The sequence below is a fragment of the Macrotis lagotis genome, chromosome 2 (assembly GCF_037893015.1).
Source record: "Macrotis lagotis isolate mMagLag1 chromosome 2, bilby.v1.9.chrom.fasta, whole genome shotgun sequence".
Classification (NCBI taxonomy): Eukaryota; Metazoa; Chordata; class Mammalia; order Peramelemorphia; family Peramelidae; genus Macrotis; species Macrotis lagotis.
The window spans coordinates 330,114,693-330,130,406 of NC_133659.1; the positions used below are offsets into that span (position 1 = coordinate 330,114,693).

At 45.2% G+C, this 15,714-nt stretch overlaps 1 protein-coding gene across 2 annotated transcripts in view; it reads right to left on the reverse strand.

Moving 5' to 3' along the window:
* CARD10 (caspase recruitment domain family member 10) overlaps nt 1–15,714 on the reverse strand; it is a 51,914-nt gene that overhangs the window by 5,273 nt on the left and 30,927 nt on the right. For both annotated transcript variants that reach the window (XM_074226872.1, XM_074226873.1), the window contains 7 exons: nt 8,811–8,967; nt 7,430–7,511; nt 2,163–2,409; nt 1,944–2,013; nt 1,442–1,541; nt 470–628; nt 273–388 (listed from right to left, as the gene is read on the reverse strand). In XM_074226872.1, the coding sequence (XP_074082973.1) occupies nt 273–388; nt 470–628; nt 1,442–1,541; nt 1,944–2,013; nt 2,163–2,409; nt 7,430–7,511; nt 8,811–8,967 (931 nt within the window). The remainder of the gene's footprint in view (nt 1–272; nt 389–469; nt 629–1,441; nt 1,542–1,943; nt 2,014–2,162; nt 2,410–7,429; nt 7,512–8,810; nt 8,968–15,714) is intronic.

Consider the following 15,714-nt stretch of genomic DNA (forward strand, 5'->3'; position numbering starts at 1 on the left):
CCCTCCCTCCTCCTCCTTCCATCCCAGCCATCCCTCCCTCCTCCTCCTCCCACCCCAGCCGCCCCTCCCTCCTCCTCCTCCCATCCCAGCCGTCCCTCCCTCCTCCTCCTTCCATCCCAGCCGTCCCTCCCTCCTCCTCCTTCCACCCCAGCCGTCCCTCCCTCCTCCTCCTTCCACCCCAGCCGTCCCTCCCTCCTCCTCCTTCCATCCCAGCCGTCCCTCCCTCCTCCTCCTTCCATCCCAGCCATCCCTCCCTCCTCCTCCTTCCATACCTTTCCAATAGATTCCTGGATGGTCCGGACCCTCAGACCGAGGCCCTGAGGAACAGGCTGAGCTGAGGGGGCACCTGGGGCTGCGGGGACCAGTGGTTCATCTCCGGTGAGGCTCTCTGAGGCGAGAGATAGAGTTCATCATTTTGTCTGCCTCTGTCTCTCCCCCACCCTTCTCCCTTCCCAGGCCCCATGCTTACCTGCCGGACATACATGGAAATCCAGGCGTGATGTAGGCAGGTCCAATAGGTTTCGGATTAAGCGGGGGGCCAGACATTCAGGGGACAGCACCACAGGACGGAGCGAGGACACCAGCAGAGGCCGGACCGGGCTATATGGCTTGGTGCTCCGGTCAGGCTCTGGGAGAGACAGATGGGATAAGTGCTGGGGCAAGAGAGACCTTGGCTAGCCCTCTTCCAGAAGTTTCAAATTCTTCCCATCTCTACAAACTAAAGGAGTACACCCTCATTCCAAACTACTCCCTTGTGTGACCTTGGGTGGCTCAGTTTCCTTTTCTGGGCTTTCCTCTCAGGACCCCAGATCAACACCTGCGAGGGACTCCAAGGGCCATCTAATCCAACCCCTTCATTTTACAAATGAGGAAACTGAGACACAGAGATTGAATTGACTTTAGTAGAACCACAGGAAGGAACCTCAGGGATTATCCAATCTCATTCCCATTTCTTTTGTTTTGTTTTGGGGTTTTTTAGGTTTTTGCAAGGCAAACAGGGTTAAATGGCTTGCCCAAGGCCACACAGCTAGGTAATTATTATGTGTCTGAGACCGGATTTGAACCCAGGTACTCCTGACTCCAAGGCCGGTGCTTTATCCACTACACCACCTAGCCTCCCCTCTCATTCCCATTTCTTAAAGATGAAAAACATGAGACCCAGAGAGAGTTGCATTGTCCAAGGTTGCACAGGTCATAAATGACTGGATTGGAACTCAGATCACAGGATCATCAGATCTAGAGCTGGAAAGAACTTTGGAAATCCAATTCTCTCATGTGACAGATGAGGAAGTCAAGTCTCAAAGAGAAAAGAAAGCTCCCACATTTCCCCTAAATAATGGGGCTGGAATTACTCCAAACCCAGGATGACCTCCTCCTACATTATAGATATCTCCATGTCTCCAAGCTCAGGACACTCCAGGGTTGAGGGGCAGTGGCTCACCTGGGCAAGGGTCTAGCAACAACTGTTCCTGAGGATCGCCTGGCCCCCCTGAGAGTCTGGGCTTCACCAGACGGAGCTGGTCTAAGGCACGTTTCTTTAGCTGGATGGGCAGAGGGAGGAAAAGATGAGAACAGGTCATAGACCTGACCTTGCCACCCAAAACAGACAGAAAGGCAGACTTTCAGACAGATAGACAGATAAGACAGGTAGAAAGTCAGACCAATAGAGCATTTATTAAGTACCTACTATATATCAGAGCCTGTGAGAATACCACAAGCATGAGTCTCTATCATACTTATATTCTAATAGGGAGACAGGTCAGCTGGGATATAGGGTGAGAGTGATAACTAGGGCCCCATCCAATGAAGGAGGGCAAACAGGGCCAAGAATATTGTGCCAAAGCTTTCCTGCCTTCCTCTGTAGCTCCACCACACCCAAAGGGAAAGACAGGGAAAAGAAAGGAGCCCCTGCCTACCCCCTCCCAGCCCCAGCCTCCACTCACATTAATCCGGTGATTCCTGGAGCGACCATAGTGCGGACATTTGTCCTGGGCTTCCAGGAGTTGCTGGGCTCTATAAAGGAGTAGCATCTCATCAGGGAAAGTTGGGGAGGGCAGTTGTCAGCAAGAGCATAATACCCCCTATCCGTACCCAAGGCATTCCTCCCACACCTTACCAGGGCAGACCACCCCATCCCCATGTATCCATCAGCCTTCGGTTACCTTCGGAAGTTGGGTACCGTTCCCTTGTCCAGATCTCGAAGGGTGAGGGGGTCGACTCGGGCACAGTACCACTCAGGCCGACCCTTGTAGGCTAGATCTACCACACGCAGGATCTCTTGGCCTTTCACACACAGAGCCCGGGGGTCGGCCTGCTCGGGCAAGGAATGGTTGACTCGCACATAGAAAGAATTGGCCTCCGACGATCCCTTCTTGCTGGTGTCAGAGTCATCTCTGGGGGAGGGGCAAACTGGGCCCCAAAAGAAGACATGTTCATAAAATTCCAGGGCCTCTTGTACACCTTCCCTTGTATGCTACTTAGGCACAATTCCATTCATCCCTCACAGCCTAGTAAGGCAGGGAGGGACAAGAAATTTCAGAATCTCAGGTCTGGAATCCAATATCCAGAGCAAGGGGTCATCCAGCTTCCACTCTGCAGTTATGATTAACATTCTATAGATAGAAAACTGAGCCTCCAAAGAGATAGAGACTTGCCTAGAGTCACAGAATCGATAAATAATAGAGTCAAAATTTGAACTTGAGTCTTTAGACTCCAGGTTCAACAAGGGGAAGAAATGCTAATCACAACACATTTCTCTAGGACTATAGATAAGCACAGTCATCACAACCCTTTGAATGAAAGTGTTCTCATATTCTATTTTATAAATGAGGAAACTGAGGTTTAGAGCTATTAGGTGATATGCCCAAGATCAAAGTAGGGATTTGAATCCAAATCTTTTCCAGCTCCAAATCCAGTACTCTCTACTCAGGTATTTGGGGATCCAACCCCAAACAACCACCAGGGAAGGTGGTAATAGGAGAGAATCATGGAATAGAAAGAACCACATAGCCTCAGCTGATGGGCAGAAACAGCCAGAACAAATTCCTGGACAATCTGTTTCACCTTTACCTAAGAGAATAGTCAGTTAGTTGGACTATTTAATAAGTGCCAGTCATTGAATGAAGTACTGAGAATAAGAAAGGCAAAAACAGGGTCCCTGCCCTCAAGGAGCTTCCATTCCAATGGAAGAGACAAGTTATCCATAGTGGGATTATACAGAATAGATGGGAAGCTTGAGTAGTAAGGGACATTGAGCAAAGCAGAAGGAAAGATTGGAAAAGAGTCTGAAGGAACCCAGGGAAGCCAGGAGTGGAGGTGAGAGAAATGGAATGATGGAGTACATTGGAAAGAGGAGGGTGTTTGGGGGGAAAGATAATGAGTCCTGTTTTGGATGTATTGGATGAAAGGCATTTATAGGACAACCAGTCAGAGATCTCTAAGGGACACCTGAAGACACATGACTTTAACTTGGGTAAATGACTAGGAATATTTGACTCTGGGAAGCTTTAGCATAGAGGTGATAAATGAATTTATAGGAGCAGATGAGATCATCAAGTGAAATAGTGAAGAGGGAAAAGAGGACCCAGGACAGAACTTTGGGGGAAATCTATCACAATGGGGCATGATCTGGTGGAAGAACCAGCCAAGGAGATTGAAGGGCAACGGTCAGAGATAGGAGGAAAATCAGGAGGGCAGTGTCATGAAAATGAAGGGAAGAGAGAACATCCAGGAGATGATGACAGTGTTCAAGGTGGCAAAGAAGTCCAGAAGATTAAGGATTGAGAAAAGACCCAGTCACTAAGAAACCACTGGTGGCACTGGTGAAAGTGGTTTCAGTTGAATTTTAAAAGATTTTCTTTTGTTTATAATTTGTAAATACCTATTGCCCCAGGATGATTAACAGTGAGGTCCCCCCATCATGATAAAAGATGCTATCTGCCTCGAGCGAAAGAACTGATGAGGTCAGGAGCCATAAAGTAGAGGTTTTGCAACAGAACAAGAGGAAATAAGTTGAGGGCCAGACACTCAAACCTTTGCTCCATCCATTACTTCAGATGTCACACATCATAATAATTACTATAGAGTTATCTCAAATTTAGCCGAGAAGGGGAAGAGGATTTACAGGATGATACAGAAACAATGCTTGGATCAAAGGATCAAATGGACTATTTTTGGAGACTGGAGGAAACATGGATGTATTTGTATGCAGGAGAGAGGGAAAGAGTCTGAACAGAAGTGATAAGAGTGAAGGTCACAGAGAGGGTAGAGCAGGATCATTTTTGCAGGTAGAGGTTGCCTGGGCAAGAAGAAGGTTCATCTCTTTCTCTCAGACAGGAATGAAGAAAGAGATAGTGGGGGATGTCTATAAAGGAGAAGGGGGAAAGCGGGAGCTCTTAGAAAATGGTTTCAATTTTTCTCAAGAATGAAGTGAGGTCTTCTGTTGAGAAAGGGCAGGGGAGTGGTGACCTTTGAGGAAGAATGAAGGAAGATAAGAGGCTTGAGGAAAACTGAGATCTGAAGCAGCCACTGTGGAGACTTGGGAGAGCAAATCAATTAGGAAACACGAGAATGTTGGAGGCAGTTTGTAGTAGTCACCAGTCTCATGATTTCCATCAGCACCATTCAGAAACATCAGAACAGGAACAAAGAAGTTGAATGGTGAAAGTAAGCAGGGGTTGGAGCTTGGCAAGACATGACTGATGACAAGACAAGGAGGCAAGAGACTTGAAGAGGGACAGTATAAAGCTAAACTGGCTCACCAAGGGATCAGGATTGAGAAGGGTTGGAGGGGCGGCTAGGTGGCACAGTGGATAGAGCACTGGCCCTGGAGTCAGGAGTCCCTGAGTTCAAATTCAGCCTCAGACACTTCATAATGACCTAGCTGTGTGGCCTTGGGCAAGTCACTTAACCCCAATGCTTTGCAAAAACTAAAAAAAAAAGTGAGAGAGAGAGAGAAGGAAGGAGAGTGAAAAGGAACTGGGGGTCACTGTGGAGGGTGAAAGATAGGCCTAGGGATTTGAGATAGAGGGAAAGATGGGATAATAATAAATTATGTTCAAATAAAGGAATTCCAAAGTTTTGGGGGTAACATGGCATCTGTAGGTGATGGCAAATTCAAATATGAGATGGGATGGGAAAGAAAGTCATGGGAACAGAACCAATCGATTAAGGAACTAAAATAAGATTAAGTTTAGCAGGGAATGGAGCCAACACAAGGCCAAGAATGTTGGGAAGCCTGAATTCAGGTGGAGGTCAGATAGAGAACAGGACAGGAGAGCATTGGATCCCTCCACTAGGACTATGATTTTAAAAGATTTCCTTTTGTTTATGATTTAAGCACCTAGGGTGATGAACAGTGAGTCCTTCACTCAAGATAAAAGATGCTATCTGCCTTGAGCGAAAGAACCGATGAATTTTGAGCGAAAATAAAAAGCCTTAAGTGAGTATGTTAACCATGGTCAGTAAACAGAGATGGAACGAGACTGAAAACCTGTATCCCCTTCTAGACAAGACAAGGAAAAAGGTGAGTATATTAAGAAGCCACTTGGGAGAAGCAACAAGTCAAACCCAAGGGCTGCCCTCTTAGGGAAAAGAATATCATGATGGAAAAAAGAAGGAAAAAAAGAAAGTCAAGAATGTCAAAATGAACCACTTTTTTAAATGTACAGGAAAGAAGAGATGTTCAGAGAGAGAAAGAGAGAGAGAATAATTATATCCAATTTGTTTCATGCCCTTTATAAAAATGATGTCTTTTTGAGGTGGCAAAGAAATAAGACACTGAGGGAATGTCCATCCATTGGGGAATGGTTGAACGAGTTGTGGCACATGACCGTCATGTACAGGAAAATTGTTGTGAAAATTATTTCCAGATTAGTCATGTTGCAAAAAAAAGGTAAGAAAAATGATACAAGTGAAAATTATGTTTCACTTTCCACTCAGTGCTTTCTCTGGATGTGAATAGCATATGTCATCATGTATCCTTTGGAATTGTCTTGGATCATTGTTTTTTTTTTTAATTTTATTTATTTCAGGCAATAGGGTTAAGTGACTTGCCCAAGGTCTCACGGAATTAGTAAGTGTCAGCTCATATTTGAACTCAGGTGCTCCTGACTCTAGGGCCGGTGCGCTATCCACTGCGCTAGCTGCCCCATTGCATCGTTGTTTAGAGCTGCTTTCACAGTTGGTCATCATTACAATGTTGTCGTTACTGTGTACAATGTGTTTCCCTTCACTTTTCGTTAATTCAATGGAGTCTTCTCCAATTTTTCTGAAACCACCTCTCCTCATTTCTTATAGCACAAAGGTTGTATCATTTTTCTTACCTTTTTTTTGCAACATGACTAATCTGGAAATAATTTTCACAACAATTTTCCATGTATAACTGATAGCACCTTTCTTGCCTTTTTAAAGGGTGAGGTAGGGCAGAAAGGAGAGAGAATTCAAAACTCAAAATTCTTTAAAAAAAAATTAATTTTTAAAAATAAAAAGTATAGGGGCAGCTAGGTGGTGCAGTGAATAGAGCACCGGCCTTGGAATCAGGAGTACCTGGATTCAAATCCGACCTCAGACACTTAATAATTACCTAGCCGTATGGCCTTGGACAAGCCACTTAACCCCATTGCCTTGAAAAATCTTTAAAAAAATGTAAAAAAAGTATAATGTAATAGATTCATGATTATACAACGTGTGTGCTTATCGGCATTGGATCAAGGTCAAAATAATGATAATGATAATAATAATGGTTGATGTTTATCTAACACTTACTGTTACGTTAGTTTATCTGCTATGTTTGACAATAATTATTTCATTTTGATCTTCACAACAGCCCTGGGAGATCAGTGCTATTACTTCCCCTCATTTGATTGACAGGAAAACTGAAACAAACAGGTTAAGTCACTCATCCAGGATCACACAATAAGTCTGAGGTAGGATTTCCTAATCTAGGCCAAATTCTCTAGCCACCATATCCCAATAGCAACTAGGTATGTATGGAAGGCAGGCCCTTGGCAATCCAGAAATCGGAATGGGGAGGCATACCCAGGTCAGGCATGGAGCTCTGGGTTAGGGTTTACCCACAGCTCCACACCTCACTCTTGGTGTGACCTTCAGTAGAAGCCTTCCATCCCCTGCTGTGAAATGAGGATGTTTACAAACGTGATATCTAACAGCTCATGAGTTTGATTCCTATGATCAGAAGTCTCCAGATTCTCAATTTCTGTTCTAATCCAAATGGAAGGAAAATGAAGAAAGAGACTAGGAAGACCAGACCAATGAGAGAAGGGCAGAGAAAGGATCATGGTCTCCCACCTGGTAGGGGCTACATTGGCACAGAGAGTCTGGCTGGGAGGTCCCTTTTCTCCCACTTCTTTCATTAAAGGACTCCCTCTGCAGACCAGGATTGAGCTCCAGGAATGATTATGGTCCTCACCTTTCATGTCCTGGAAGAAGGTCCAGGGCAGGGTGTTCAGCTGGCCCTGGGCATCCTCTCGGCTTGTAGTGTCTCTTCTTAGCTGGTAAGGTAGAGAAAAGGAAGAAATATTACCCCAGGATATTGGGACTTCTGGGTTTGGATGGGGCTAGGAGGGAGGAAGGGCAACTTGAGGAACACTCAATGATGGATTTTAGGGATGCATGAAACCTCCTCCCAGTGTCTGGCATCCTATCCTGTGCCTCTTTCCAGGCTGGATTCACTCCCAATCCCAGACACCTCACTCCTCTTATGGTCTCTGGGGACTGAGGGAATGTAATACAGTGAAAGCCTTTTATCCTTCATACCAGTCTGGAGTGTGGATCTGACTGTAATCCTTTTGGCTCTTAAACTGGGACCTATGAACTTGGTTTAAAAAAATATCAGCAATTGTATTGCTGTGTGTTTTGTTTCCTTTGAAATCCTCTGCGTTTGATTTGATGCATTTAAAAACATGATTCTGAAGAAGGGTCCACAGGCTCCAGCAGCTCCCAAGGAGTCCAGGACGCAAAAAACTTTTGCTTCATTCCCCTTCTAGTCCAATTTGAATTTAAATTTGAGAGACACTCATCTCCAAGCCAAATACCAGACAGTTCTCTGACACCACCCAGTCTGCATTCTCTAAGCCAACCTCCCTCCAACACCTTTGCTGTCCCTATCTGTGTTGCTTTGTCTCTCTGTGAAGACCATAAGCATTCTGTAAATTCGATGGGCAGCTAGGTGGCACCATAGTGGATAGAACACTGGAATCAGGCATCAGGAAGACTCACATTACTGAATGCAAATCAGGCCTCACCCACATCCTAGCTAGGTGACCTTGGGCAAGGAACTTAACTCTGTTTGCCTCAGTTTCCTCATCTATAAAATGAACTGGAAAGGGCAAACCAATTGCATTGTCTTTGCCAAGAAAGCCTCCAGGGGGACCCAAATGAAAAATGACTGAAAAACAATAAAATTGGACACTCCTAAAAGACAAAGAATATTTGCTCAGATCTATGCCTTTCTGTGATAGCATTCTGTGTTTTAAGATTAGCTCTGACATTACATGAACTAAGGCCCCACCCAGCTTAGAAATCCCATGCTCTAAAGGTTCTCTCATTTTAGCATCCCATTTTCTCAGGTCCTGTCCCTCTCCAGCTTTTGGATCTAAAGTCCCTTCCCTGAAATTAAAGTAATCACTGAAGCTGCCACTGACTCAGGCCCATTCCCAGAGGCTCTGCTCAATGATTCAGAAACTAATATTTTTGACCCCTCGAAATTATTAAACCCAATTCAGGTTATCCAGGTGCAGGGATCACTCAGCCATGGATCTAACTTCAAAGAACTGGTGGCCATCCCGCACCTCCACTGTGGACTCTGTCCCTGGACCTGACAGAGCTCGGCGTAGCACCACCCCAGGGTGGCTGTTTGCAAGGAAAGATGTGCTCTCTGATCCCTTCTCGTGGGACTCTGGACCACCCGGAGGACTCTGCCTAGATGACCTCCGTGTAGCTAGGGACCTAAAGGGAAAGGAGGAAAGAGGGATGTTAGGGCCTGAGAATCTGATTCCAAACATTCCATTTGTAAGTACTCTTGGAGAATCTTAAGCTTCAACTACACCAATAAAATGGGGATTAGAGGAACACCACCCTCCCAATCTACCACATGAGCTAGCTGTGAGGCTCCAATGAGTTCATGGAAGAAAAGGGTTTTGGAAAGCTCCCAGCCAAAGAGATGTCAGTTGCTAAAATGAAGATGAGGATGCTGATGATAATAATAATCATAATTTAGCATTCCTATATAATATTTTAAGGTCTGCAAAGTGCTAAGTATGTGCATGATCTCATTTAATAATATATAAGCTTTTCAAACCTTAATTTTTAAGATATTCTGTATCTTATATCTATATATACTTTGCAAACCTTGAATTGATATATCAATAAGAAGTATTATTATCGTTCCTGTGTAACTAGAAATTTGGCCATCAAAAGATGACAAAACAAGGGTATGCTGGAAGGATGGTGAAGCTTGCCTGCAGTCCCCGGTATGGGGGAGGCTGCGGTTGGTAGATGGGGGAGGCTGCGCTTGGTGGATCACGTGAGCTCAGAAGTTCTGAATTGACATAGGGTGGCCCTACAGAGATGGTAATCCCTCGGAATTACCCCTGGAAGGTCACCAAGCTGCCTCCCATGGACAGAGTCAATGGAGCATCAGTGACATTGACAGTCATTTAGGCCCACCTCTGTGCTGGCCATTACCCACAGGTTCTGTTCAATGATTCAGAATCTGAGATTTTCAGCCCACCTAGATTGTTCAAACCTAATCCGTGGGCAAACTATCCCTTGTTAGAGAAACCAGGCAGGTTAAAACTCCCACAGTGATGAGGATTTGGATTGGGTCCATGAGAGGAGGAGATAGGGAGACTTTCTCCCTTCCCCCCCAAAAAAAGCAAGCCAACATGCAAAAGTAAAACTGTTTAGCACGATGGCTAAGCCAGTGCTTGTCACCAAGATTGGAAGTGGACAGAGAAGGAGAGAAGAGAGCTGGGCTCTGGAGGATGTAGGTTATTCAGAGAAGGGTGGGCACAGCCATTGTGGGAATGAATAAAGAAAAAGAGGCAGGGATGGACAAGTCAGGTGATGAGTTGCTTGATAAATATCAGGTCCGACAAAGGCGGGCCTCTGGTATCACTCCTCCAGACTGTCTGGTTAATATAGCTCTGGTGTTGGACACCATCTCCTGTCTGATCGTGGTCAAAGTCAACCCAGCATCTGAACTCATTTTCCTAACTCCTGATGCTAAGAGGATGGGGGGGCTGCTACTGTCCTCTCCTTCAGTCTTGTGACCTCTTTCATAGATTCAATGCCCTAAGGAAATGGAACAACGCTCTACCCAACAACCCTTTACCCAACATCCTCTGCCCTGCCCCAGTTTCTTGTCTTTGCTCCTAAGTATGAGCATACTGAGGAATGAATGCCCTGGCTCCCCTTTGAATTCCTTCCTATGTTTTAAAGTGCAATAATGCAAATGTCACCTGCTCAAAGAAAACTGCCCTCAGCCCACGATTCTGTAATTGCACAACTCACAGCATCAATCATTTAGATGGTTGACGTGGTCTTCTTCCATACTGAAGGATGAGTAGCAATAGTACTAGCCTGTACCCCAAGATGGGGGGAGGTCTTAGTCCCTGATGGCACCTGAACCAAATCTTATTTAAACTTTGTTATTTCCCCCACATTCAGCCCAAGGTTCTGCATACAGCAGTCATATAATCAACCAATAAAACATAAGCTCTTGACAAGTAGGGCTGGTTTCATTGTGGAACTTACATAAAAAGCCCATTGGATCACGGCATCACAGATTCAGAGCGGCACAGGGTACCAGAGGTCATAGTATGACTAAATAATAATAATAATAGTAATTGCCATTTATATGGCACTTACTGTATGCCAGGCTGCTGAGCCCTTTACAATGATGCTCTTATTTGATCCTCACCACATCCCTGAGAGGTAGGTGCTACTATTATCCCCATCTTACAGTTGAGGAAACTGAGGCAGACAGGGATTAAGTGGGTAGTGTGAGATATAGTAAATATCTGAATCTGAATTTGAACTTTTGGTCTTCCTGATTCCAGATCCTTTACTCTCTCCACTGAATCACCTAGCAGTTCATCTCATTTTCACAGAGGAGAGTGACTCGGTCAAGGTCATACAATATATTGTGGAGTTTGGATTTGAATCTGGATCCCAGCAGGTATTTTAAATAAAAACGTTTATGATGGATTGACATGGATCGGGCATCCAAACATGAAATGACAAAACTAGCGGGAGGGAATAAACATGGTGAAGACAGGCAGTACCTACTGTATATGCCACGGGATGTCCAGCAACCCCTCCACCATGCTATTTGTTGAAGGGACTAAGCCTAAAGAAACTCCAGTGGTCAGCCGTACAATTGAGGAAACTGGCTCCAGAACCCAGGCTCCTTCCCCCCATACTATCCGGGCCAAAAGCCCCTTCTTCCAAGGACGCTCTAGGCGACCAACCCTTCCTTAGCCTGGTACTCTGAGTTGAAGTGGACTTATCTCACTTTACCTGACTGGAAGGGAACATCCATTTATTCCCTCTCCCTGTCCCAAGTTTGTAATAAGATCTTGTTCTGTGACAACAAAGGTATAGAAACTGAGGCAAGAAGTGACAAGAGCAGAGGGCAGCAAATCCCAGAAAAATAGCAAAAAAAAAAAAAATCCCAAGGCCCCACTTCCAAGTTCCAGGTCACTTCTTTTTTTATTGTTTTGTTTTTAGGTTTTTGCAAGGCAAATGGGGTTAAGTAGCTTGCCCAAGGCCACACTAGGTCATTATTAAGTGTCTGAGACCAGATTCAAACCCAGGTACTCCTGACTCCAAGGCCAGTGCTTTATCCACTGCGCCACCTAGCCACCCCATAGGTCACTTCTTCTAAACCCTCAGTTACTAAGAAATACTCACCCTGGGGGTGATCATCTTCAATTTATCCTGACTATATTTTGGCATCTAGGGTTATCTGCACATTGTCTCCTTCATGAGCTCCTAGAAGGCTTTTCTTTGTAGACTTTGGGCTAATTGTTTCCTGTTGTCCAATGTAAGGAAAGCTTTTCTTGTAAGACTGCTCTCTGGGAGTTTTCTGTCCATACAACAGAATGTTAGAGACCCAGGGTCTCTGCCCTAGGTATATCTGGACCATCTTGGTACCTGAGATCCCCAGGTATCTCTAGCTCTCAGGGACAGTGGGGAGGGAAGGAAGGGGTGAGGCACACAGCAGTGAAGGAAGTCAGGACCACTAACCAATTCCTTCTCTGAATTCCCAAGGATCTTAGGATCTTGGTTCTAAAGCTAGAAGAATATCCAAAGCCTGCTATTTATGGATTTTTTACATTTTATAGGAAACTTGAACCCATCGAGTTCAAGCAACCTCCTAACATCCTATAGGTAGTGACTATCAGGGACAGATGTGAACCCTGCTCCTCTGACTCTAAAGTCAATTTTTCCTGCTCTCCAATTGTTGCCAGGGCAAAGTCATCCAAGCTTCAGCTGTAATTACATTCCTCTCCATCAAAGCACTCCTCCTATGCTTGTCATGTCCTGGGGCTGACCTGGGCTCCCAAACTCTTTGCCAAGAAATTACACACTCTGGCAGGTCTAAGCCTTCCCTAAAGATGGCTCTAGGGACAGAGCTGGTCCTAAGAACACAAATTTTAAGTTGGAAGGTATCTCATCAGTCATCAAGTCCAACTTACTCATTTTTACAAATGAAGAAACCGAGACCCAAGAGGTGAACTTCCTTGTTCCAGATCACACAAGTAGTAAATAGCTGAGTTGGAATTCACACATAGTAACTCTCCCACCTTAAGGAGCAAGGAGGCAAGGTGGAGGGAGGGGTGGACCTGGGATCAGGGAGACCTGAATTCAAATCCTGCCTTAGACATGTACTAGCTGTGCTACCCTGCGTGAGTCATTTAAAACTTCCTCTGGGCCTCAGTTTCTTTCTCCATAAAATGAGATGGCATTTAAGGATCCTTCTCAATCTGGAGGTTTAGACCCTAAAGGCAGCATTCTCTCCATTGAAAAATGGCTGTGCTGGTGAAAGGCTGGGCATCTGTCACACAAAGAGGACAAGATCTCCAAAGCCTCATCAACAGGGTGGGATTTTCTTAACCACAGAAACTCAGAAACCCAGAACCAGTTAAACTAACAAAAAGAAAGGAACCTTCCTCAGTGGACAGAGGGTGCACACCCATGAAGCCACATCCTCTGCACAATTTTATTTATTATTATAATTTTCATTATTTTTATTATTATCCTTAACATTTGAACCAGACCTATGATATCATTGGTTTAGAATTCCCTCTAGTACTGTAGAAATAGGAAACATTTATTAATCACCTTCTTTGTGACAAACTGTGTATAGAAAGGCAGAAAACAGTGTCTGCTCTCAAAGAACTCACAGTCTAATGGTCTACAGTAGGAGTCCTAATGGACAGTGTGTTGAACTTGAAAGGTTCAGAGAATTCAGCCTCAGACACTTACTTAACTGAGTGACCCTGGGCAAGTCACTTAATCCTCCTTGCTTCAACTTCTCTGCAAAATATCTATAAAATAGGGATATAATTAAGCCTCCTGAGGATCAAATGAGGTAATATTTGTAAAGTGCTTGGAAAACTTTAAGGCATTATAGAAATTTGAATTATTATTTTTGTTGTTTTTGCCTTTCAGAATGCCCTGGGACTCTGAAAGGTTGAGTATCAGCAAGACTTGAACACAGGACTATCTGATGTCAGGACCAGATCTCTATTCACTCTACCATGTTGTCTCGCACTCGTGCATTATTAATTTAACTAGGCAACAGGGAGAATCCTGACCTGTGATTTCACTAGTAGAGTGAATCCCAGTGAGGAAACTCCCTCCATCAAGGCACAGTCCCTGCCCTGCAATTTATAGTCTCAGAGAGATGTCTAGAGAGCCAAGAGGCTGCCTTGTCCAAGGTCACAAGTCAGTGTTGTCAGCCGGTAACTCATGGATTCCAATCCATTGCAACACGCTGCCTCTCTGTCCTATGAGCATCATTTAGACTAAGAGGAGAACGGTGATCATTATAATCATAATAACCATAATCACTGTCATTATTATTATATCTTCAGCAAAGCTCTCCGTCGGGATCTAAGCCAAGCCTGGAGGGGGCTGGAGGCTATGACAGTAAGTATGATCGGGGAGGTCCCACCTGGCCCACCTCTGGTCCAGGGACTAAACTCAGAGCTGTAGTAACAGCAGTCTGCCACCAGGGGGAGGAAGCCTTCATTAATCCCGAGAACCCCAACTCACTCTCCATCATCTGCGCTGCATCTCTCCTGTTAGTTTTAAAAACTCTTTGGCAATTCCGATGTTTTACAGATTTAAGTTTGCAAGATTTGTCCACACCTTCCTGATCCTAAGACCAAACTTGCATCACACCGGATACTAAGGAAATCTTGAATAAACTGTCTTTTGTCTTTCTTTTTATCCCCAACGAGGATATGGTTCTTGGTACAGAGTAGATGGAAGGGAGGGAGGGAAGAAAGGAACGTGGGAGGGAGGAAAGAATGAAGGAAAAAAGGAAAGAGGTAGAAAAAGGGAAGGAAAAGAGGAAAGAAGGGAAGGAAGAAAGCAAAGAGGGAAGGAGGAAGGAATGAAAGAAGAAAGGAAGGGAGAGAGAGAAAGGGAAAGGAAAATGGAAAAGAGGGAGGGAAGAAAGGAAAAAGGAAAGGGAGGAACAACTGAAGGAAACAGAAAAGAGGGAGGGAAGCAGGAAGGAAGGAATGAAAAAAGAAGGGGAAAAAGAAGGAAGAAAGGAATGGAGGGAGGGAAGAAAGGAGGAAGGAAGGTTAGATGACCCATCTAAACCCAGAACCTGTCCCAATTGGGGGCTCCTTTCTCACCCGCAAGCTGGGCAACCATGCTGTTTTTCCCACCCTTTCTGAGCTTTGTGCAGTCAGGGAAGGCATGCCCAACTGGGCCTGTTGTCCCTCTGCACCTATGCCTTGCAGAATGGGCCTTTGAGAGTCCCACAGATGCCACCTCTCCTTGAGGAAGCTTCCTGGGATCCCCCACTCCCCAATTCCCCATTGCAAGTGATCTCTCCCTCCTGGGGCATGAGTGTGTATGTGTGTGTGTGTGTGTGTGTGTGTGTGTGTGTGTGTGTGTGTGTGTGTGTTAAGAGAGACAAAGACAGAAAAACAGACAGAGAGAGAGAGAGAGAGAGAGAGAGAGAGAGAGAGAGAGATCATCCAAGCTTCCAACATACCATTTCCTAGGTATAGAGTTGATGAAAGGTAGTCTGGAGGGGAAGGTTTTGAGTAGGAAAGCTGGAAGTAGAGGTGAGGGAGGAGAAACTTCCAGGCCGAGGGGATGGGCAGCCGCCAAGGTGTGGAGATGAGAAATGGAGGGTCGGGTGCAAAGGGCAGTAAATAGGCCCATAGAGGTAGACTGGAGATGTGTCAGCAAACTGGAACCATAGAAAGTGGCTATAAAGGGTTTTATACACCAAATCGAGTTTATATGTGATCCTGGAACCAGTAGGGACTTCAGAGTTGGGGAAACTGAGGCTCGGCAACGTTAAGTGACTTTCCTAAGCCTCCCGAGTAAATCTTCCTCCTGCCCCCAACTCCCTATCTGACTGTCAACCCCCTTCCCACAATTCCCGTCCCCCCACCAGCACCAAGGGCCTGGCTGCTGAGGCAGCTCCCCCTCCTCCGG